General features: G+C 38.6%; 1 protein-coding gene across 2 annotated transcripts in view; it reads left to right on the top strand.

The window, feature by feature from the left end:
• The first annotated feature begins 3,506 nt into the window (after nt 1-3,506).
• Nucleotides 3,507-25,162, top strand: part of TC2N (tandem C2 domains, nuclear) — a 45,594-nt gene continuing 23,938 nt past the window's right edge. The window contains exons 1-3 of one of the 2 annotated variants that reach the window (XM_069559602.1): nt 3,507-3,711; nt 16,425-16,547; nt 18,160-18,393. In XM_069559602.1, coding sequence (XP_069415703.1) covers nt 16,481-16,547; nt 18,160-18,393 — 301 coding nt within the window. In that variant the 5' untranslated portion in view covers nt 3,507-3,711; nt 16,425-16,480. Of the gene's footprint in view, nt 3,852-16,424; nt 16,548-18,159; nt 18,394-25,162 lie in introns of both variants that reach the window. The other variant, XM_069559603.1, reaches the window with a different exon arrangement.

The following is a 25,162-nucleotide window of genomic DNA, read 5'->3' as shown; positions in this document are numbered from 1 at the left end:
GTACATGGTCTTAGCAGTCGCAGTGCACAGGCTTAGTTGCTCTGTGGCATGTGGGAGCATCACCTGCATTACAGAGTGAATTCTTAACTGTCAATACTAAGGGAAATCAGTCCTGAATATTCATTGGAAGGACTGATGCTGAAGTTGAAGCTCCACTACTTTGGCCACCTGATGCAAAGAACTGACTCATTGGGAAAGACCCTGATGCTGGGAAAGATTGAAGGCAGGAGGAGAAGGGGATGACAGAGGAGGAGATGGTTGGATGGCATCACTGACTCAATGGGCATGAGTTGGACCAAGCTCCAGGAGTTGATGATGGACAGGGAAGCCTGACATGCTGCAGTCCATGGGCTCACAGAGAGTCGGACACGACTGAGCGAATGAACTGAAATGCACTGGACCGTCAGGGAAGTCCCGACCAGTCACTCTTTGTTCATCCAGCACATTTAAGTGCCCTACACTATGATGTCAGGTGCTGCAGGGAGTAAAAGATAGGTAAAAGTCCTGGGCCTAGAAAAGTAACACATGAATCCAGAGATTTCCAATCAAGGAAGTGCTCTACTTAAGGGTCAAATGAGAGAGAAAGTATATGTGTGTGTGTGTAACTTCACATATATACAGAATCATTTGATCCTTAAATAGAGCACATTACCTACACACTTTATATAATACATATTTTTAAAGCCTTAGAGTCTGAAGTCCAGAGTCAATCTAGACTCTACTTGAGTAACTACTGCTTGTTTGACCCTCAATATTTTCAGCTGTAAAACTAGGATAATAACAGTTACATCACAATTGTGAGGCTTAAATGAGATGACTCACGTGAAAGCTTTGTGTAAAGAGTACAGAACTCTGCAAACATTTGTAATAGAATGAAAAATTACTGAAGTGAATATTCCAGGGCTTTTAAGCAGTGTTTATCAAAGTGTGTTTGCTGAGACATTGAGGCCCCAGGATATTAACCAGCATTTCTCAAGAGGAGAGTTGTGTGGTGTGGAGGGAAAGCAAAAACTTTACACTCTTAGGGTTTCTACCTGGAACTGAGAATTAAATTGACACAGATAAATAGGAGCACGCTTACTCCTTAGAAGAAAAGTTATGAGCAACCTAGATAGCATATTCAAAAGCAGAGACATTACTTTGCCGACTAAGGTCCGCCTAGTCAAGGCTATGGTTTTTCCAGTAGTCATGTATGGATGTGAGAGTTGGACTGTGAAGAAGGCTGAGCGCCAAAGAATTAATGCTTTTGAACTGTGGTGTTGGAGAAGACTCTTGAGAGTCCCTTGGACTGCAAGGAGATCCAACCAGTCCATTCTGAAGGAGATCAGCCCTGGGATTTCTTTGGAAGGAATGATGCTAAAGCTGAAGCTCCAGTACTTTGGCCACCTCATGCGAAGAGTTGACTCATTGGAAAAAACTCTGATGCTGGGAGGGATTGGGGGCAGGAGAAGGGGACGATCGAGGATGAGATGGCTGGATGGCATCACTGACTCGATGGACGCGACTCTGAGTGAACTCCGAGAGTCGGTGATGGACAGGGAGGCCTGGTGTGCTGCGATTCATGGGGTCGCAAAGAGTCGGACACGACTGAGCGACTGAACTGAACTGAACTGAACTGAACTGAAACAGGAGCAAAGCACACTGATTTATTTTTTCACATGTTCATGGGCATACCCACAGGAAAATGAAGACCCAAAGATGCAGTTAGAGCCAAACACTTAGTTATATACTAAATTGCACACAGAGCAGTAAGGAGCAAAAATGGGGGGGGGGGCAACAAAGGGACTTGAGCCAGGTTAGTTAATAGTGGAGAAGTGAATATAAAGATAAGGGTTACTTTAAAAAGGTTTCTTTGTGTAGACTTCCCCCTTCCTTGACTCTCATCTCTGATGATAAGCCTTTTTCTTTCCTTATGGCATAGGGAGGACATTGTTCACTTGGGAGTTCCATTTCCTGCTTTCAGAAAGAAAAAGGAAGTTCAGAGTACCCCTTCCAACTGCTGATTCTCAGATGCCTCAAAATAATCTTTATGCAAAAGTATCCCGATATTTTGGGGTGGCATATTCTGCCAGTCCTCAAATCAAATAAACTTGAGAAATACAGGATGATACAAAGTAAAGCACAGTTCTTAGGCCTTGAAAGCCCTGTCAACTCAAGGAGAGAAGCTATAGTCTCTCTTTCCCCAGGATTAATTAGTTCTCAGGATCAAGGCATCCTCCTCCCCACCCCCACCCCACCCTAACTTCCACTCTAGCAACTAGATCCTGGAAATGAACAGAATCCATTTTCAGAAAGACTACTCTCCAGAAAGAAAATGATTACCTCTATTTAATGATTTTGAACTGTGGTGTTGGAGAAGACTCTTGAAAGTCACTGGACTGCAAGGAGATCCAACCAGTCAGTCCTAAAGGAAATCAGTCCTGAATATTCATTGGAAGGACTGATGCTGAAGCCGAAACTCCAATACTTTGGCCACCTGATGTGAAGAACTGACTCATTGGAAAAGACCCTGGTGCTGGGAAAGATTGCAGGCAGGAGGAGAAGGAGATGACAGAAGATGGGATGGTTGGATGGCATTACTGATTCAATGGACCCTGAGTTTGAGCAAGCTCTGGGAATTGGTGATGGACAGGAAAGCCTCGTGTGCTACAGTCCACGGGTTGCAAAGAGTCAGACAAAACTGAGCAGCTGAACTAAACTGAACTTCAATTTACAATCCATCAGCCTCTCAAAACTTAGCCATTCATCAACAGATAATCTAGGAATTCATTCAACAACTTTCCAAGAACAGAGATTCCCAGAAAGGAAGGCAAAAAAGAAAAGGGCCAGCCAACTGTGCCAAAGTGTGCCACACGGGATTCCAGCATAGAATGGGGCAGGACACGTAGTGGATACCTCTGGGATTCCTTCCAAGGTACCTGCTGCTGGTAAAGTAGTGTATGCATACTCAGTCATGTCTGACTCTTTGCAACCCCATGGACTGTAGCCTGCTAGGCTTCTCTGTCTATGAGATTTCCCAGGCAAGAATACAGGAGTTGCCACTTCCTTCTCCAGGGGATCTTTCCAACCCAGGGATGGAACCCCTATCTTCTGTATTGCAGATGGATTCTTTACCGCGGAGCCACCAGGTAAAGCAGTAGGAAACGTAAAGTCATAAAAGTGAAGAGTTGTGAGCTGATTCTCAAGACTTTAAATAGGATATAAACACTAAACACCAGTAACACAAACAAAAGTTTCTTGGCTTCCAAGAAGTTTCTCTACTTGCAGAAGTATCTTCTGGCAAGAGAATTTGCTCCTTCCCTCCCTATTCAGGGAGCTTCATCAGGCGGGCGGCATTCCCACTAAACACCCCTGTCTTTTACCTCGCTTCTGATCCCTTAACACACTCCAAACCCGGCCTGGCTTCATCTTAGACCCTTCCAGAGGGTGCATCAGAGAGCTGTGCTGGGTGAGGCGAGGAGGGGAGGAGCCAAGGGGGCAGGGCCCTGGAGCTCAGGTGCAGGGACAGACGGCCACGCCCCATGCCGCTCCGTCGGCGCGCACCTCGGGTCGGGTGGGGCGGACCTGAGGGGGCGGGGCGGAGCGGACCTGGCGAGTGGGCGGGGCGGTCTTCAGGGGACGGGGGAGGGGCCTCGGGGCGCGGCCGCGCGAGGTGACCCGAATCACGGTTCCCGCGGGCGGCGACGCCAGAGCGCCCACTACCTCGAGCAGGTAACCGGCCGCGGCCGCGCGGCACTGCCTCAGTGGCGTGTGAAGCGGGGACTCCCCGAGAGCGAAGCGTGGAGACCCCGGGGACGCGGCGGGGGAGAGAGCCAGGGGGCTCAGGTGTGGGGTCCCGGGCGCTTCCTCGGGTAAGCTGTGTGGCTTCGAGCGGCCGTTGCTGGGCCCACCCGGTGGGACTCGCCGACGGCTGAATAGCCCCCTCACCCGCAGCCTCTGGAGGCTGTGTGGAGCAGTTGTTTTGTAGGGTTTGGTCTCCTTTAACTTAAGAAAAAAAAAAAGAGTCGCACTATTTCGGGGCTCGGGGGACTGTACCTGATTCTCCTCAGCGACGCCTACTCTTCTCAGGCCTGAGGGAAATTTCCTCGACCGCCGGGATCTCTGAGGCCTGGAGGGCAGGGACTCGCCCTGTGAAGCACTGGGTCCGCTGGGTTCACGGGTCTCCTCGTTGGGAGGGGACGGAGGGGAGACCGCAGCCCCGGTGGAGCCGGCCGCGCGCCCCACTCCCTGCCCTTGGGGCGCGCTTCCGACGACCGGCTCTGGGAGCAGGGGCTAGGGAGGGCTGGGGTGGCCTCTGGGTTAAGAGGGAAGAGAAGGCTTTTCTTTTTACCTGGAGAAACTGATGAGAACTAGTTAGAGAATTGTTTCTCTCTGTGATGTTTCTGAAACTTTTTGAATCCGCGGAGGGGTGGTAAATATCACTTTGCTTTGAATTTTGGAAAATATGAATTATCTACCTAGCTAGTCGGACACGACTGAAGCGACTTAGCAGCAGCAGCAACAGCAGCAGATTTTAGATTTGGCTTCTGTCTCCTCCAGTTTTTTTTCTTCTTGTTTCTTTACTATGGTTTTCTTTAAATCAAGAAAATACTACACATGAATCGTGGCTATATGGCACACAGATGGTAGGTATAGGTACGATAAATGCCAAGACAAAAAACGCTGATTAATTCCTTTAGAACAGGGGTCCCCCCACCTTTGAGATTAATGCCCGATGATCTGAGGTCTAGCTGATGTAATAATAATAGAAATAAAGTGCACAATAAATGTAATATGCTTAAATCATTCCAAAACCACCCCTGGCACCCCCCTGGCACCCCACCCCGCCTCCCTCTACACACACCACCTCCATGGAAAAATTATCTTCCACCAAACTGGTCACTGATACCAAAAAGTTCGGGACCGCTGCTTTAAAATACAGCATGTAAAAGAATTGCTTTCATTTCTAAAATATACTGATTCTTCCTCCAAGTAGGCTGTTTGATAGAGGTGTTTTCCCTGATTAATACTGTTATAAGCAGCCTGGAAATATTAAGAGTTAACAGTAACAACACTCCGTACTTACCAGTTCAATATTTTGATATGTGACTTTTTCAAGGTTAAAAATTGCTCTTTCTGGAAGAAAATATTAATATGATTGCCTTTGAGAACTGGGATTTGAGATATTTTATCATGTATTTTGTAGCTTTTGCTAATGACTTCGAGTGTGGAGGAAAAAGCCTTCATAAAAATTTGCTCTTTTTAAAAAAACTCTTCAAGAAACAAAAATTTTAAGTTCCTCTTGTATTTTATTGGCTCCACTTGAATTACAATTGTGTATTCACAAATAAAACTACCAAATTGAGGGACTAATTCAGGTTGAGACAAAATGAGCTTGTGATTTTTGTAGGACCTTTGGCAGAGCTGTCTAGTTGGCAGTTAGGTATATTGGTACTGGGATTTTCTAAAATCAGGATCAGAGTTGTGAATGTTGGAAACCACCCATGGATTTGTGATACTTAATCTTGTGAGAGTGGAAGAAATGATTCAAGTAAGTAGAATTAAGAAAAAAAAGAGGAAGACCAAGGATGGAAAATACCAGTACTTAAGTGATGGGTAGAGACAGCCAAGGAGACCAAGGAGGCAAGTTCAGGAAAGAGGGAAGCAAATTGACAGACAGTAGTGTCATAGGAGAAGGCGATGGCACCCCACTCCAGTACTCTTGCCTGGAAAATCCTATGGACAGAGGAGCCTGGTAGGCTGTGGTCCCTGGGGTCACGAAGAGTCGGACATGACTGAGTGACTTCCCTTTCACTTTTCACTTTCATGCATTGGAGAAGGAAATGGCAACCCACTCCAGTGTTCTTGCCTGGAGAATCCCAGGGACGGGGGAGCCTGGTGGGCTGCTGTCTATGGATGGGGTCACACAGAGTCGGACATGACTGAAGTGACTTAACAGTCAGCAGTGTCATAGAAGCCAGGAGAGGGAAGAGTTTTAATAAAGGATAGAAATCTATTTTAGAGTCAAATGAGATAGAGGAATCAGGAAGATAGGAACTGATAAATTACCTGTTGGTTTTGGTAGTTAGAAGGCTGTCGTTGAACTCAACAAGCATAGTTTAAATATTGGGTTGGCCAAAATTTTTGAGATTTTCCGTATCTTATAGAAAAACCTAAAGAACCTTTTTGGCCAACCCAATAAAAAGATAAGGATGGAAGCCAAATTTGAATTACTTTGAGGAGTAAATAGAAGATGAAGAAATAAAGATAGTGATTGTAGAATCTTTATTTTGAGACACATTTGAAGAAGTGATAGGGTAGTAGAGTATAGGGGAGTTTATGGTCAGATTGGAAAGAATATAAGGCTAATAGGATACATTTATATTAAAGAGCATCACCCAGCATGGTTCCTGTCTGCTGGTTAAGTAGTAGCTGAGAGCAAGTATCTGAGCATATTGAATAGAAAGTATTTAATCCCCCCAATTCAAATTATGAACACTATTTTAGTGGTATTTTGATCTGTTGAGTTCAGATGTTGTCAGTGTTAATGTCACACTTTAACAAACTGTTGAATTGCATTTCACCTGAGTTCTAGTATTTAGGTGCTCCCAACTTAGCATATTAAAAAAAAGCAGAGATATTACTTTGCCAACAAAGATTCATATAGTCAAAGCTATGGTTTTTCCAGTAGTCATATATGGATGTGAGAGTTGGACCATAAAGAAGGCTGAGCGCCAAAGAATTGATGCTTTTGAACTGTGGTGTTAGAGAAGACTCTTGAGAGTCCCTTGTTCCTTGGAACCACTTTAGCATTCTTGCCTTGAGAACCCCCTGAATAGTATAAAGGAAATCCATCCTGACTATTCATTGGAAGGACTGATTCTGAAGCTGAGCCTCAAATACTTTGGCCACCTGATGTGAAGAGCTGACTTGTTAGAAAAGACCCAGATCCTGGGAAAGATTGAAGGCAGGAGAAGGGGACAACAGAGAATGAGATGGTTGAATGGCATCACCAACTCAATGGACATGAGTTTGAGCAAGCTCTGGGAAATGATGACGGACAGGGAAGCCTCGCGTGCTACAGTCCATGGGGTCACAAATAGACACGACTGAGTGAGCAATAACTTTTAAGTTATGTGATTTTTCTAGTGTGTATCTCAATGACTCTTCTAAAAATCTTATATAGGTATCAGACATTTTGGCTGAATCAGAATTCATGAGTCATAGACCAGTTTGGGCCTTTGCTTCAGTTATTATTGTGCATTTAAGGGAAAATGCTCTTGGATGAAAATTTCTGAGTTTAACTTCAGTCTTCATTGAGAGTTTAATTTTTTTGTTCAGGCAATAATTTTATGTGTATTTTTCTTAGGATATGAAAAAAATGGCTAAAAATGGAAAAGGCAAACAAGTTTTGATAAGTATGTAGAACAACTTGTACTCTGTGGGTAGAAGTGTAAGTTGATGGCAGTATCTACTAAAGTGAAGCATATGAATAAGTTACGCCCAAACGATACCTGACAAAACTCTAGAAATGACAAACTAAAGTAATAGAAAACAGATCAGTGGTTACCTGAGGGTAGGGAGCAGCAAGGAAAGGAAAAAGGGGATGGATGTTAAGGGGGTAACTTTCAGGGATGGCGAATTTATTCATCAGTCAGTTCAGTTCAGTTGCTCAGTTATGTTCAACTCTTTGGGACCCTGCCAGGCTTCCCTGTCCCATGAATATATTCATATTCATTTTCTTGGTTGTAAAGATGTTTCCTCTTCTTTATACATATGTCTGACTGGTGTAATTGTACAATTCACTTAAGTCAGTACCTCAATAAAACTGTTGAAAAAAAAAAAGTAAAAATAGTAAAATGGGAATTCCCTGGTGATCCACTGGCTAGGACTCCGTGCTTCCACTCTAGGGGGGATGAAGAAAACACATTATTTAAGTATGTTTATTTAAGTATTGTAGTTATCTTAGGATTATGGGGTTATTGTTAATTTTTATTTTCTTCATATAGTTTTCTATATTTTCATAATTTATACCACAGCCATGTGCTTGCTTAATTTTTAAATGAAAATTATTTCATGTGTGCAAAATAGTACTTTTGATACATCTACAGGTTTAGAGACTACAGATAAAATAGATGCCCTGTACCTATATCATGCTACAGACTAATACATATGTTTTTAACCATAATTGTATCTTTCTTCTTGATCATGTCTTTTGGTATGCTCCTTGAATTTTTGTATAGTTTTACTACATAAGTAGGTATTCATAAGTAATGCACTGTTCAGTTTCATGTTTTGGGAGAGCACAAAATTGTGTTTATGAGAGTCATCTATGTTGTGTTATAGTTCATTTCCTTTTTTTGCTGCATAGCACACCACTGTATGAATTTACAACTGTTTATCCATCCTCCTGTTGATGAATATTTAGGGTGTTTTCAGTCTTCATATTAAAATCTGATTTTGCTTTTTGCCATTAAAAGCTATTTTGTTATTACTATACCTATTCATGTTTCTCTGTGTACATGTGTAAGAATTTCCTGTGCTTTTTTGCCTCAGAGTAGAGTTGTGGATCTTCAGATTTGCTAGATAATACTGAATTGCTTTATAACAGTTCATACTCTCACAAGCAATGTGTTAAGTATTCACTTTGTTCCCTTTCTCAACAACATTTGAGACATTTGTACATTTGTAATAATCTAAATTTTTTCTTTTCAACCATCTGGTAGATGAGAAATGGTGGGGTTTAATTTACATTTCCTTAATTATGGATGTATGGGATGACTGTGTTTTTTGCCTGTTTTTAATTTTTTGTCTTTTAAAAGTTGATTTCTGGCGAATATATATACATTTTCTGGATACTAATCCCTTATCAGTTATGCTTGTGGCAAATATCTTTTTTCTAGTAGGTAGCTTGTGTTTTCAGAGAAGGCGATGGCACCCCACTCCAGTACTTTTGCCTGGAAAATCCCATGGATGGAGGAGCCTGGTAGGCTGCAGTCCATGGGGTCGCTAAGAGTCGGACACGACTGAGTGACTTCACTTTCACTTTTCACTTTCATGCATTGGAGAAGGAAATGGCAACCCACTCCAGTGTTCTTGCCTGGAGAATCCCAGGGACGGGGGAGCCTGGTGGGCTGCCATCTATGGGGTCGCACAGAGTTGGACACGACTGAAGTGTCTTAGCAGCAGCAGCCGCTTGTCTTTTACTTTCTTTATAGTGGTTTTTGACAGAGACATTCATTTTGTAGTTTAACATGGTTGAACATGTCAAGCTTTTCCTTATGGTTTGCTCTTTTGACATCTTGTTTAACAAATCTTTCCTTTCCCTGAGATCATAAAGATACAGTCTGATGTTTTCTTCTAAAAGCTTTAAAATGTTGCCTTTCATAGTTGTGTCCTTAGTCCATGTGAAATTAATTTTTGTGTGGTGTGAAGTAGGAATCCAGTTTCATTTTTTTTCCCATACAGGTAATCTACTCTTCCCAGCATTGTTTATTGAATATTCTGTTTTTCCTTTCAATAATCTTTAAGTGTCATATGTCAACTTTCCATACATATGTTCACATGTTTCTGGGCTATCCTTTTATTGGTCTCTTTGTGTATCCTTGCTGCAATCTTAATTTTACTTAGTTATATAAAGAGCCTCCATACCTAAAAGACAAGTCACCTACCCATGCTTCTTTTAGGACTCAAATTAATGTTTAATGGTTTTTCTAAAGTAAACTTTTCATCAGAGTATATAGAAATATGTTATTTAAGTCTTAAATATCTGCTATAGTCACCCAAGGTCACAAGTACTTCCGAAGCTACTTTATTGTGGATTATATTAGGCTATCTTTAGTTTTTGCAAATCCTGTCCTAACTCACTGGAGTTAACTTTAACATGAAAAGTAAATATTGGATTTTCACTTTTGGAATATAGTTAAGGCATTTGGAAAAACCTTCACACTGAAAATAGCTAAGAATAGCTGTATTAAAAAAATTTTTTTTAAAGGTACTTAGGATGTTATATGCCAAAATCTAAGAGAAAGCTGGAAATCTAAGACTGTAGGAGCCCTTGAACTTTATTTACTTTGAGGGTATTTTCTAAACTGGGGGAAATTGATTAGATTTGAATAAGAATTTGGTAGATTTGTAGGGTTTGAGGCATAGTTAGAAATAAGTCCAGGGCTTATTCACGGTTAGCTAGCAAGAGACTTCTGCCCTTAATTCTTGGATCCCAAAGGTCTGTGATGTCATGGAAAGGATGAAACTTCCTTTAGGGATCTACAAGGAAAGTTGTCTCGATGCCAAGTGAAACAGAAGTGGGAAAAAAACCTGTCCTTGAGCAGTCAAAACTACCAGATCATGGGGGAAGTACACATCACTTTGGTGGTCTAAAAAAATTTCAATATATAAATTTTTAAAATCTCTTTTCTTTACAGATATATATATGACACAAAATTCACCCTTAAGAGTGTATAATTCAGTGGGTTTTCCTATATCCGCAAAGTTGTACAACCATCATCAGTGTCTTAATTCCAGACCACTTTTATTACCCCCAGAAAAAAACCTTATACCATTGATAGTCATTCACCATATCCTTCTTTACCCTCAACTCTTGGCAACTTCTAATCTACTTTTGTCTCTGTGATTTGCTTACTCTGGGCGTTTGATATGAATGAAATCATATAACATGCCTTTTGTGTTTTATTTCACTTAGCATACTTGTTTCAAGGATTATTCATGTTTACTGTAAATCAGTACTTTATTCTTTTTAACGGCTGACTGATATTCCATTGTATGGATAATGCCACACTTTGTTTTCCCATTCCTTGGTTGATGGTTATATCCACTTCTTGGCTCTTACAAATATTTGCATACAATTTTTTTTTTATGGAAATGTGTTTTCCATTCTCATAGGAAATATATTTTCATTCTCCACTTACCTACAAGTATGAATTGCTGGGTCATATGGTAATTCTGTATTTGTTTTGAGGAACTGCCAAACTGTTTTCCAAAGCAGCTACACCTACCAACAACGTATGAGGGTTCTAGTTTCTCCACATCCTCACCAACGCTTACTTTTCTCTGTCTTTTTGATTATAGCTATCTTAGTGTGTGTGAAGTGGTATCTAATTGAGGTTTTGATTTGCATTTCCCTAATAACTGATGATGTTGAGCACCTTTCCGTGTGTTTATTAGCTGTATTTTTCTTTTTTTTTTGAGAAATATCTGTTCACATCCTTTGCTCATTTTAAAATCAAGTTATATGTCAAGGCATGAATTTAAAATGATATGATATACAAATGCAAATTCTCTGTAGGAGTATACTTTTGTCTTTGGCTTAAAAAAGTTCTACCAGTTAAGTTTTGAGGTCAATGGATAATCTGTAAAAGACAACCAAGTGGAAATAAGACAACCTGAGCAAGAATCAGCAAAAACAGTGGACAATTAGAGGAAAACTTGCAAATGCTTCTGTATTCTAATTACTAATTCTTGATTATTAAACTAACCATGATGGGCTCTATTTAAGTATTTTTAAATATTTTTTCCTACCTCCTTTTGAAGACAATGGGCTGCTTTTCTGGGCTCCTGATATCCTCTGCTGGCATTCAGAAGTTGTTTTGTGGAATTTACTCAGCGTTTAAATGTTCTTTCGATGAATTTGTGGGGGAGAAAGTGGTCTCCCCGTCCTATTCCTCCGCCATCTTCACAGATACTTCTATTTAAGTAAATAAAAGTCACAATTGAAAATATATGCAGGGAGCAGGAATCTGAAAAGGTACCAAACTGGTTAAAAAAGGAACTGAATGTAATTTCTATTAATGAAAAATGCAGTAATAAAAACTCAAAACTCATTTAGTTTAACCACAGATTAGGCAATTAGGCAAATCCCAAGAGAGAATGAATGAACTGGAATATAGATCAGAGTAAATCATTCAGAATACAGCTCAAAGATACAGAAATGGAAGATATGAAAGAGATTAAGATACATGAAAATTAGAATAATCAGAACGAGAAGTTAAGAAAGTTTAGTGAATGGAGTTCCTGAAAGAAAAGAAATAGAGAATGGGCAAAAACCATATTTAAAGAGATAATGAATGAGAATTTAGTACTGGAAAGTCTACCAGTACAGGTGGAAAGACACCAATCCACAGGTTAGTTATTCAGGTATACCCAATTGTTTATGCATTTGTTGATGGATATTTGATAATTTCTATGTTTTGGCTATTCAAATAGAGCTTCTGTGAACACTAATGTATCAGTCTTAGTATGGATATAAAATTTCTTTTTTTATGATTAAATACCTAGGAAAGAAATGTTTGGATCATATGGTAGCTATATGTTTAACTTAAACTGCCAAACTATTTTATAGTCCCACCAGTTGAAAATGAGAGTTCTATTTGTTCCACATGCTTGGAACGGTCAGTCTTTGCAATTTCATTATTTCTAACAAGTGTGTACTATTATCTCATTGTAGTTTAACTTGCATTTCCTTAATGAATTATGGTGTTGAATGTGTTTTTAATGTACTTTTTTGGCCATTTGTATATTTTTTGTGGAGATGTGTCTGTCCAAATCCTTTTCTTTTTATTATTGAGTTGTAGTAGTTTTAAAAATGTTTTGTACTGGATGTATGAGCCATTTTAATATGATGTGCCTTGGCATAATTTTCTTCATAGTTTCTAAGCTTAGTGTTTGTTGAGTTTCTTAGACCTGAGCTTTGTATGTGTCATATTTGGAAAATTTTAGTATTATTTCTTAAAAATTTTTTTTCTGCCTCCCCATTACTGTCATGAATTTCAATACATGTATATTAGGCTTCTTGAAATTGTTTCATGGGTCTGAGATATGCTTTTCATTTTGTTTTTATTCTTTTTTTTCTTCTTTGTATTTCATTTGGGGTCTCATTGCTGTGCTTATTGTTTCTTTTGCAGTATCTAATCTGCTGTATTAATGCCATCAGTATTTTTTCCATCTCAAACATTATAGTTTTCCTCTTTAGAAGTTGGTTTGTGTCTTTTTTTTTTTTGATTCTTCCAAGTTTCTACTTAACTTTTTCACGTATAGAATCACTTATAACTGTTTTGAGGTCCTTAACTGTTCATTTCTGTATTGGTTCCAATTGATGGATTTTTCTCTGCATTAATTTTTTCCCTTTCTTTGTATGTCTGGTAATTTTTTATTGGTTGCTACCAGAGATTGTAAATTTTACCTTGTGTGATATATATATTTAGATTTCTGTAATTATTTTCTGCTTTGGGACATAGTTAAATTTCTTAGAAATAGTTTGATCCTTTTGAGACTTGCTGTTAAGATTTGTTAGGTCAGACTAGTCTTTAATGTAGGGCTATTTATTCCCCACCACTAAGGCAAGTCTCTCTGAGTCCTCTATTCAGTATTCTGTGCGAGGTTTTTCCAGTTTTGGTTGGTGGGGACAGGCATTATTACTGACCTTAGTAAAGGTTGTTCTGGTCTTTGTAACATTTTCTGGTGGTCTTCCTTATAGTCTTGTGTAGCTTCTCTATGTGCATGTTCTGATCAGTACTACCCTGAATACTTAAGTAGGACCTTCCACTGATGTTTGTGCTTCTTTCTATGTACACGTCTCTGCTCTCCAGTAGTCTGTCATAACAAACTCTAGCTCCATTATTCTTATTTATATAAGAATCCCTCTCTCATCTCCAGTTCATTTTGGATGGTTCAAGGCCATGTAAACTTTGAAAACTCTTCCCCAGAAGCAGTAATCATTTTTAACCAGTCCTCTCACATTCCCCTCATAATTAATATAAAGTATTTGCAAGTTGACAAGTCCAGAAATATGGTTTGATGAGCATGTTAGGAGTTTTTATATAGTGTTAGTCACTCAGTCTTGTCCGACTCTTTGTGACCCCGCAGACTGTAACCCGCCAGGTTTCTCTGTCCATGGAATTCTCCAGGCAAGAATACTGGAGTGGGTTGCCATTTCCTCCTCAAAGGGATCTTCCCAACCCAGTTTTTATATAACCTAGTTATTATACATTATTTCATTGTCTATCAACTACATATTTGCTGAGTTCCTGCTGTATTCCCAGCATCATACAAGGTTCTGAGTGTTAAGTAGAAAAGTGAGTGCAATATTATTTCTGGAAAGGTTTTATTCTAGCAGGGAGATAGAACAGTTGTCATGAAATGTCATGAAAAATGTAAAACTTAAAAAAAATTCACTAGATGTTTAAAGATGAGAAAAATTAGTATGATATGGCATGTCAGGGAATACATCCTCTAAACTGAGACTGAGAAGGGCCTTTGAAAAAATGTATAAATTAAAAAATAATAATAAATTACAAGATATAATGGAAGGAAAAGTGCCATTTAGCCAAATAAATTTTATGGGCATACACTTAATAGAAGTTCAAAATTTATGAGGAAAACTATAAAAAACTCCCAAAGATACAAACATAAACTTGAACAGTCATTTTAAATCAGAAGACTCTACATCTAAAGATGTCAGTTTTTTTCTAAAATAATATATAAATGTAACATAATCTCAATAAAAATATCAGACTTTTTATTCCTAGGTCTGGACTAATTATAAAGTTTATTTGTAAGAGCAGACAAACAAGCATAGCTAGGAAAATTTTGAAATTGAAGACCAGTAAGAATGGAAGGCTAGCTCTACTGGATATTGAAACATAAGCCATTATAATTTTTTTTTGGCTCTGCTGGATCTTTGTTGTGGCATGCAGGCTTTCTCTAGTTGCAGCTGAGGGCTTTTCTTGTCGCAGAGCATGGGCGTTAGGGCACATGGACTCAGTAGTTGCGGCACATGGGCTTAGTTGCCTCACAAGATGTGGGATCTTAGTTCCCCGACCAGGGATCGAACCTGCATTCCCTGCATTGGAAGGCAGATTCTTAACCACTGGACCACAAGGGAAGTTCCGTAATTTTTAAAATGTGGTATTGGTTCAGGAATACAAATCAATTGAATACAAACTATAAAACCCAAGCCCAATGGCATGTGGAAATTTAGTGTGTAATAAAAGCACCATCTTAAAATCAGTGTAGAAAATATGGAATTTTTAATAAGTGGTGTTTGTGATACTAGGATAGTCAGTTGAGCTGGGATGTACAGTATTCACACACTCATATATGTATGTATGTTTGTATATATGCTTGTTTATATATACACATACACACTCCCACTCCTGTTTTTTGCATAGCAGAAAACACCATCATCAAATTGAAAAGACAATGACAAACTGGAAGAATGTTTACCACTTACATTATGGACGTTGCATTAGTCTTTCAAATATTTATCCTCTAAAACTGAGGAGGAAAAGGACTGGTAATTAAATAGAAAGATGGACAAAAGATAATGAACAGTGAGATGAATTAAGATTTGCCACAAGCTGATGGTGAAGCTGAAACTCCAATACTTTGGCCACCTGATGCGAAAAGCTGACTCATTTGAAAAGACCCTGATGCTGGGAAAGATTGAGGGCAGGAGGAGAAGGGGATGACAGAGGATGAGATGGTTGGATGGCATCACTGATCAATGAACATGGGTTTGGGTGAACTTTGGGAGTTGGTGATGGACAGGGAGGCCTGGTATGCTGTGGTTCATGGGGTCACAAAGAGTCAGACACGACTGAACAACTGAACTGAACTGAACTGGTCATTGTTTAGTCCAGGTGGTAGGTGTTTTGTTATACTATTTTGTCTCCTGTTGTATACATTTGAAATTTCCCATGAAAAATTTTGGTTTAAGTAGGCGAAAATGAGGAGAATGCATTTGGAACAAAGTCATTGAAGCCAAGGTGGGCAATTGGCTTTGTATACCATTTTATGTTTCTGGTAAATTTAAAACAGATTCTCTTTATTTCCAGTAGATCTTATTTGTGGTTTAGTTGGCACACATTTATGTGTGTGTGTGTGTGTGGGTGTGTGGGTGTGTGGGTGTGTGAGAGAGAGAGGGAGAATATGTGTTAGTGTATGTTTAAGATAGATTTTTCTGTTAGTGTACTTCTCTGCATTAAACTAACTTATAAAGTATGAAGTTGTTTGTTTATTGGCCCTCATAGGACCTTTGGATTACCAACAGAATTGATTTGGAAGAAGTGAAATTTTTCTCACACTTTTTATGAATGCCATATATTCTTGCAAATTTTATTTGGACATTGATTTAGATATATCAGCTGAAAGAGAAAATTGAGAGTGGAATTTTTTTCCAGATTTAACATTGAGATTGTTCAATTAGTTCAAAAATTGTTCAATTTTTAAGCATGTTATTTTAATAACTTAGAAGGAACCTACGTTATATAGAATTATGTAAAGGAACAAAAAATGTATATTCCTGTAAACAATTTTTTTTGCTTTGGAGCCCTCATAATGCTTTAGAAAGACAGATAATATAATTTATTTAATGATACCTAGTGACATTATGCATGATCATGTTAACTTGTATTCTGTTCTTCCAACAGATTAGTATTAAAATCGGAAGTTTGTATCTTTTGCTGGATATTGGAGATTTAATGTAATGGCAACAGAATTTATAAAGAGTTGCTGCAGAGGATGTTTCTATGGTGGAACAGAAAAACATGACTGTGAGTTTTGCTTCTTTTTAATTTCAGCATTTATTTCATGTCTTTATTTGTGGCATTTTGTGATATAAATGTAAGTGAGACATATTTTTTAACTTCACGAGGTGGTCAGAAACATAAATGTGAGGCACACTAGCTAGGTATGAAAGTACCTTGGAGCATAGGGGAAAGAAAGATGTGTTCAACATAGGAGAGACTCTAGGACATTACCACAAGAAGATTGCCTGTGGTACGGAAGTTTGAAGAGGATTTTAGCAAGCCAAGTGGGAAGAAGGAAGTAAGAGAAAGTGAGGATTAGACATGTGTGTTACAGGTGGATGAAATAGTGTGAGCAAAAGTAGGAAGAGAAGTATTTGGGGAATAACATACTCTGGCAAAGGGCTTCCCTGGTGGCTCAGAGGTTAAAGCGTCTGCCTCCAATGTGGGAGACCTGGGTTTGATCCCTGGGTTGGGAAGCTACCCTGGAGAAGGAAATGGCAACCCACTCCACTATTCTTGCCTGGAGAATCCCATGGTCGGAAGAGCCTGGTCGGCTACAGTCCACGGGGTCTCAAAGGCTACAGTCCACTGGGTCGCAGAGTTGGACATGACTGAGTGACTTCACTTTCACTTTCACTATACTCTGGCAAATGTTTTAACTTAAATACAGACAGTTTCCAATTTATGAACAATGCTTTAAAATGTGCCTTCCATGGATGAATGAATGACCAATAGAGAAGAAACCTGTAACTTTATCAAGAGCCACACTTATCAAGGGCTCCTGGAGAGAGTTCCCTTGCTATTGCATGGGTTTTCTCAACCCTTCAAGGTTATGACTGGAACTTTACTTTTCTTGGTTCTTTCTTATATTTCTTAGTCTAAAGCATAGCTTCCTAGTATATTTGAATATGAAGGCTTCTTTTTCTCAATAAAACATCTCACAAATTCCAACAGAGTAGTAGTTGTGCTTTCATTCTGTCTATAGACAGTATTAATTATACATAAAGATTAGCTCTAGCTGTTTCTTACTTCCTCATCCTAAGTCACACAGCCTAGGAATCACAAATCTTTCTAAGTAATAAACAAAAGAGGTCACAGAAGCTAGCACAGGGGAGTTGATATTATACTAGGGTCAAAGTAAATTTTATTTTGTGATTTAGTAAAGATTTTTTTTTGTAGACATGGAGACCTTTAGCTTCTTTTCAAAGTAGCTTTTGGTATTTAAGGTTGAAATTAACCATTAATATTAACAGTAAGAATTGTTTTATTGACAATATTTTATTTAAATGACTAGGTTAATATTTATTTGAAAGCACTGTGAAATTAACTACAAAATTAATCTGTTTTCCATCTATGAACTCTTTTTTGGAAATGAGATTCTTTAGAAACTGCTTTTACCATTATGATAAGTTAATACACTTTGGTAGTAGTATATTAACTTCTCAAATATTGGCTAGGCAGAATTAATGTAGATTCCAGAGTGCTTGATAAGACCCAAAAGTAGTTTATGTGTCAACAGTTTCTTTTAAAATGGTTAAATAAGTACCAAAGCATATTAGGTTTAGATTATTATAAGCATAAATCTCCATGCTTGTTTATAATTTTTCTCTTTTCTTTTCTCTTCTTTTCTATGCAGCATCTGTGGAAAGAGACTTTAAAGCGGCAGTATCACATAGTCAAAATACTGCTATCTCTATACCCCCATTGACTTCTGTTTCTGTAAAGCCTCAGGTTGGCTGTACTGAGGATTATTTACTTTCCAAGTTACCATCTGATGGCAAAGAAGTACCATTTGTGGTGCCCAGGTTTAAGTTATCTTATATTCAGCCCAGGACGCAAGGAACTCCTTCACAGTTGGAAGAACTAGAAGGTAAACAGTAAAATGGCAGGATTTAAAAATCAACATGCAGCATTTAAATGTTGTTATTGCTGTTATTTAATTTGCTCTTTTATATGTATATATATAAAGATATAAAATATCTTTGTGTACAAATTTGACATTTCATTTTTTTTTAATGTCTTGCTTCTGTAGAGGAATTCAGTGCACAGTGTTTTTGAAAAGTCCCATTATGATATCTGACACCAGTCAACACATTTGTGTGTAGAATTGGCCTTTTTTAGGGCTTTGAAGGTGGCACTAGTGGTAAAGAACCCACCTGACAATGCAGGAGATGGGGGTTTGATCCTTGGGTCGGGAAGATCCTCTGGAGGAGGGTATGACAACCCACTCTAGTATTCTTGTTTAAAGGAGTAATATAATTGTAATATGTCAGTTATCCTTCACACATTTAGAAAGAAAAAATAGAGAAATTATTCTGGTTTTGGTCAATAAATATAGGAAATATTGTTTTCTAAGTTTTAGTGTAAAGAGAAATAAGGAATCAATGAAGTAGTATTTCTCCCTTCCCTTCTTTTTCATTATTATATTTCTCAGTCTAAAAACGCTTCCCAGTCTAAACAGCCACTTGAATGAGGTAGATTCATTGGTTGAATTTTGGCTGATATTCTAGAGGCCAATGGACTAAGGAAGATAAAAGGAAGCAACATGTAACTTGTATTTTAGAAATAGTTTGTTTTAGTTCATTGAAACAGTCACAATGGTTTATTTCCCTAAAAATTTTATTATGGAAATTTTCAAACATTGAAAGAACTTAATGATGAATGCCTGTATATCTACCATATAGATTCTGTCATTAACACTACTTTATCACATATCTATCTATCCATTTCCTTAACCATTAGTAATTCTTTTGAGGGTAGGGGAAGAATGCATTTCAGAGTAAATTGTAGACATCAGTACACTTCTCTCTAAATATTTAAGTATATATATCATTTACTAGAGTTCAGTTATTTATAGTTTCCTTCTTTTGACATAAACTTTAAACAAAATGAACTGCCCAAGTTGTAAGTATATGTTTGTTGAGTTTTGACAAATGTATGTACCAGTGTGATCCAACCTCCTGTCAAGATCTATAGTATTTCTCTAAGTACTTTTTCTGCCCCATCCTTTCTCTCTTCTTATGGGATACCAATTACACATATGTTGGACCCTGTGATATTGTCTTATTTGTCTATGAAACTTCTTTTTTTCCCCATTGTTTTCCTCCTCTCTATTCTTTTTTTTTTAAATGTAAAACATTTAATTTGTTGTTCTTTTGGGGCAATTTGATGCATCAGCAGTGTATTACAACTGAACCACTAATCTTATAGTTTCATCAACAGTAGCTTGTTTGCTTTCATGACGCTGCTGAGCAATCAGCTATTTCTGCAGAGGTTCAAGTGAAAAGCCTTTTAAGAAGTGTGCAAGTTCCTTTTGTATATCTCCAAAAGGTTTATTCATTCTATTAGCTTTTTCATCATTCACAGTGTTTATCTTAAGATTAGTGGTAGCTGGTTTTGCTTTATTTTTAACCTTAAAGCTTTTTTGGCTGGCTATTTGGAATGTTCCTGGACTTCTGCCCTCTTAGTTTGTTCTCAGCCATTGTCTCTGATAGCCCCAGCTGTTCAAGTTCCAGGTGACGCCATATGCATCTCTTCTGTATTCTTAAGGTTTGGTAATATTGACCTATTTTCAAGTTCACTGTCTCTCCTCCATTATTTCCATTCAGCAATTAAGCCCATCCAGTGAGTTTTTAATTTTAGATATATTTTCCAGTTGTAATATTTACATTTGATTCTTCTTTTCATAGTTTCTATTTTTCTGTGGTTTCTGCCCCCACCCCCAGTAATCATAAACCTATTTTCTTTTATTTCTTTGAGTTTTAACATCTTTGTGTACTATTCTAACATCTGGGTCTTCCAGATTTGGATTCTGTGGATTGTCCTTTTTTGAGAATGAGTCCCATTTCTTTGTATGTGGAGTGATTTTGGATTGTATTCTGGACATTGGATGTCATGTTGTGGAGACTCTGGAATATGTTATATTACTCTTGACAGTTTTTTTCCCCCCTTCCTTCCCTTCCTCCTCTCATCCTTTCCTTCCTCCTTCCTTAACTTTAGCAGTTAATTAACCTGGTTGTACTGTGTGGCAGATTCTGTGCCTTTGGTGGCAGCCACTGTCTGAGCTTAGTATTTTTCTTTTTCTAATCTTTATTGGGAGCCTGTATCACACATGTGTGGTTCAGGGATCAGCCAGATATTTGAGCAGACTTTTAGTCACAGAATTTGGGGTTTTCTCCTTTCCAAGATTCCCACCTTATTTCTAGCAGCTGTGGTTGCTCTGTACTCTGCTCTATGTTCTTCAGGCCAGAAACACTGGATTATCTACTGGAATTTTATTTGCCTCCCCCCACACGGTACCAATTTTGGCCTGCACAAAGGCTAAAAGTCATTAAAAACAGGTGGTCATTCCTCTTTGTCCTAAAGTGCTGTTTAGAATCCTTACTACTTTTTTTTCACTCTCTAGTACCTTCAGGGTATTTTGTTTGTTTGTTTTGATTGGTTATTATAGTTATCTACAGGAGAGTTGGACTTCTCAGGTGGTGGTAGCGGTCAAGAACCTGCCTGCCTAATGCAGGTGACCAAAGAGATGCAGGTTTGATCCCTAGGTTGGGAAAATCTCCTGGAGGAGGGCATAGCAACCCACTCCAGTATTCTTGCCTGGAGAATCCCATGGGCAGAGGAACCTGGCGGGCTACAGTCCATAGGGTCACAAAGATTTGGACACAACTGAAGCAACTTAAGGTCTGATGCTGTAAAGAGCAATATTGCATAGGAACCTGGAATGTTAGGTCCATGAATCAAGGCAAATTGGAAGTGGTCAAACAGGAGATGGCAAGAGTGAATGTTGACATACTAGGAATCAGACAACTAAAATGGACTGGAATGGGTGAATTTAACTCAGATGACCATTATATCTACTACTGTGGGCAGGAATCCCTTAGAAGAAATGGAGTAGCCATCATGGTCAACGGAAGAGTCCGAAATGCAGTACTTGGATGCAGTCTCAAAAATGACAGAATGATCTCTGTTCGTTTCCAAAGCAAACCATTCAATATCATGGTAATCCAAGCCTGTGCCCCAACCAGTAACGCTGAAGAAGCTGAAGTTAAACAGTTCTATGAAGACCTACAAGACCTTTTAGAACTAACACCCAAAAAGATGTCCTTTTCATTATAGGGGACTGGAATGCAAAAGTAGGAAGTTAAGAAACATCTGGAGTAACAGACAAACTTGGCCTTGGAGTACAGAATGAAGCAGGGAAAAGGCTAACAGAGTTCTGCCAAGAGAACGCACTAGTCATAGCAAACACCCTCTTCCAACAACACAAGAGAAGACTCTACACATGGACATCACCACATGATCAACCCAAAATCAGATTGATTATATTCTATGCAGCTAAAGATGGAGAAGCTCTATACAGTCAGCAAAAACAAGACCGGGAGCTGACTGGCTCAGATCATGAACTCCTTATTGCCAAATTCAGACTTAAATTGAAGAAAGTAGGGAAAACCACTAGACCATTCAGGTATGACCTATATCAGATCTGTTATGATTATACAGTGAAAGTGAGAAATAGATTTAAGGGACTAGATCTGATAGATAGAGTGCCTGATGAACTATGGACAGAGGTTCGTGACATTGTACAGGAGACAGGGATCAAGACCATCCCCGTGGAAAAAAATGCAAAAAAGCAAAATGGCTGTCTGGGGAGGCCTTACAAATAGCTGTGAAAAGAAGAGAAGTGAAAAGCAAAGGAGAAAAGGAAAGATAGTCCCATCTGAATGCAGAGTTCCAAAGAATAGCAAGGAGAGATAAGAAAGCCTTCCTCAGTGATCAATGCAAAGAAATAGAGGAAAAGAACAGAATGGGAAAGACTAGAGGTCTCTTCAAGAAAATTAGAGATACCAAGGGAACATTTTATGCAAGGATGGGCTTGATAAAGGACAAAATGGTATGGACCTAACAGAAGCAGAAGATATTAAGAAGAGGTGCCAAGAATACATGGAAGAACTGTACAAAAAAGATCTTCACGACCCAGATAATCATGATGGTGTGATCACTCACCTAGAGCCAGACATCCTGGAATGTGAAGTCAAGTGGGCCTTAGAAAGCATCACTACGAACAAAGCTAGTGGAGGTGATGGAATTCCAATCAGCTATTTCAAATCCTGGAAGATGATGCTGTGAAAGTGCTGCACTCAATATGCCAGCAAATTTGGAAAACTCAGCAGTGGCCACAGGACTGGAAAAGGTCCGTTTTCATTCCAATCCCTAAGAAAGGCAATGGCAAAGAATGCTCAAACTACCACACAATTGCACTCATGCTAGTAAAGTAATGCTCAAAATTCTCCAAGCCAAGCTTCAGCAATATGTGAGCCATGAACTTCCAGATGTTCAAGCTGGTTTTAGAAAAGGCAGAGGAACCAGAGATCAAATTGCCAACATCCACTGGATCATGGAAAAAGAAAGAGAGTTCCCGAAAAACATCTATTTCTGCTTTATTGACTATGCCAAAGCTTTTGACTGTGTGGATCACAATAAACTATGGAAAATTCTGAAAGAGATGGGAATACCAGACCACCTGACCTGCCTCTTGAGAAGCCTGTATGCAGGTCGGGAAGCAACAGTTAGTACTGGACATGGAACAACAGACTGGTTCCAAATAGGAAAAGAAGTACGTCAAGGCTGTGTATTGTCATCCTGCTTATTTAACTTCTATGCAGAGTACATAATGAGAAATGCTGGACTGGAAGAAGCACAAGCTGGAATCAATATGGTTGGGAGAAATATCAATAAGCTCAGATATGCAGATGACACCACCCTTATGGCAGAAAGTAAAGAGGAGCTAAAAAGCCTCTTGATGAAAGTAAAAGAAGAGAGTGAAAAAGTAGGCTTAAAACTTAACATTCAGAAAACAAAGATCATGGCATCTGGTCCCATCACTTCATGGGAAATAGATGGGGAAACAGTGGAAACAGTGTCAGACTTTATTTTTTGGGGCTCCAAAATTGCTGCAGATGGTGAGTGCAGCCATGAAATTAAAAGACGCTTACTCCTTGGGAGGAAAGTTATGGCCAACCTAGATAGCATATTCAAAAGCAGAGATATTACTTTGCCAACAAAGGTCTGTCTAGTCAAGGATATGGTTTTCCCAGTGGTCATGTATGGATGCGAAAGTTGGACTGTGAAGAAAGCTGAGTGCTGAAGAATTGATGCTTTTGAACTGTGGTGTTGGAGAAGACTCTTGAGAGTCCCTTGGACTGCAAGGAGATCCAACCAGTCCATTCTATAGGAGATCAGTCCTGGGTGTTCTTTGGAAGGAACGATGTTAAAGCTGAAACTCCAGTACTTTGGCCACCTCATGTGAAGAGTTGACTCATTGGAAAAGACTCTGATGCTGGGAGGGATTGGGGGCAGGAGGAGAAGGGAACGACAGAGGATGAGATGGCTGGATGGCATCGCCAACTCGATGGACATGAGTTTGGGTGAACTCCAGGAGTTGGTGATGGACTGGGAGGCCTGGCATGCTGCAATTCATGGGGTCACAAAGAGTCAGACTCGACTGAGCGACTGAACTGAACTGAACTGAATTGAACTGAAGTGACTTAACACTACGCATGCACAGGAGAGTTGGGTCTGACAGAAGTGATAAGTTGTTTTAAAGAAGCAAGGAAAGATGAACCCTGATCCTGGCTTAGCACATATCAGCTTTGATACCCTGCTTTGCACATATCAGCATTGTCTCTCCTAAACAGTCTAAAAGTTCTGATTTATAGTATACCCTGATCAATTGATCTTTCTCTTGCACTTGTTAACAGCATTCAGAGTAAACCATATAAATGGCCTTGTAATCTGTTTTATTCATATAATATATCATGAAGTTATTAATGGCTCAATAGTAAAGGGTAAATCATATGAAAGTATTATACAATTTTTAAAATAAATTCTCTATTCTTAGACATATAGGGTATTTTATGTATTATTTTCATTATCGGAAGCTAAGTAAGAAATACCTACCTGACAGCATGTGATAGTTTTTCTTCTGTCTTTTTTTTTCATTGTATTGCTAGAAAAAATTACTTTTTAGTTGGATGAGTGAGAAATTGGTTTACACTGAAATTATAGGCTCAATGAAGATGTCATAAATCCATCTGATTTTTAGCATATTGGAAAGAAAATTATTTAATCAGTCAATAAAGCATTTTTGTTGCCTAATTATAGAAATCAAATGTGTATATCTTGTATATATGTATGATTGTGTGAGTGATGTGCTGATACAGAGATTTTGAGATGGACCACTATCAATAATGACTAAAATCATGTTTCAGATGTTTGACATTTGTTACATTGTATTACGTACTTGCTGTTGGATCTGATTTTAACTGCAGCTTACTGCTTGGATAACAGAGATTGATTATTAATATTTTACTATATTTGGTTTATGACATGTCTACCCATTAAGAGAATGCATTTGAATAAATCCTGAAATTTTTAATTGGGCTTTTGAGAGGTATAAGTAGTTGTGCTACTTTACATTTAGTTCTATAGCACTGTGGTTCTGTAAATTGAGAGTTATTAATCTTGAACTTTAAATATAATATCTTTTTAAGAGGAAAATTGGAATTCTTTTTTTAAGAATAAAAATTTATTTATTTTAATTGGAAGTTAATTACTTTACAATATTGTATTGGTTTTGC

Source organism: Ovis canadensis, chromosome 18, assembly GCF_042477335.2.
Source record: "Ovis canadensis isolate MfBH-ARS-UI-01 breed Bighorn chromosome 18, ARS-UI_OviCan_v2, whole genome shotgun sequence".
Classification (NCBI taxonomy): domain Eukaryota; kingdom Metazoa; phylum Chordata; class Mammalia; order Artiodactyla; family Bovidae; genus Ovis; species Ovis canadensis.
The sequence above is the reverse complement of the archived record's forward strand: the minus strand, read 5'-3'. Positions and strand labels throughout refer to the sequence as shown.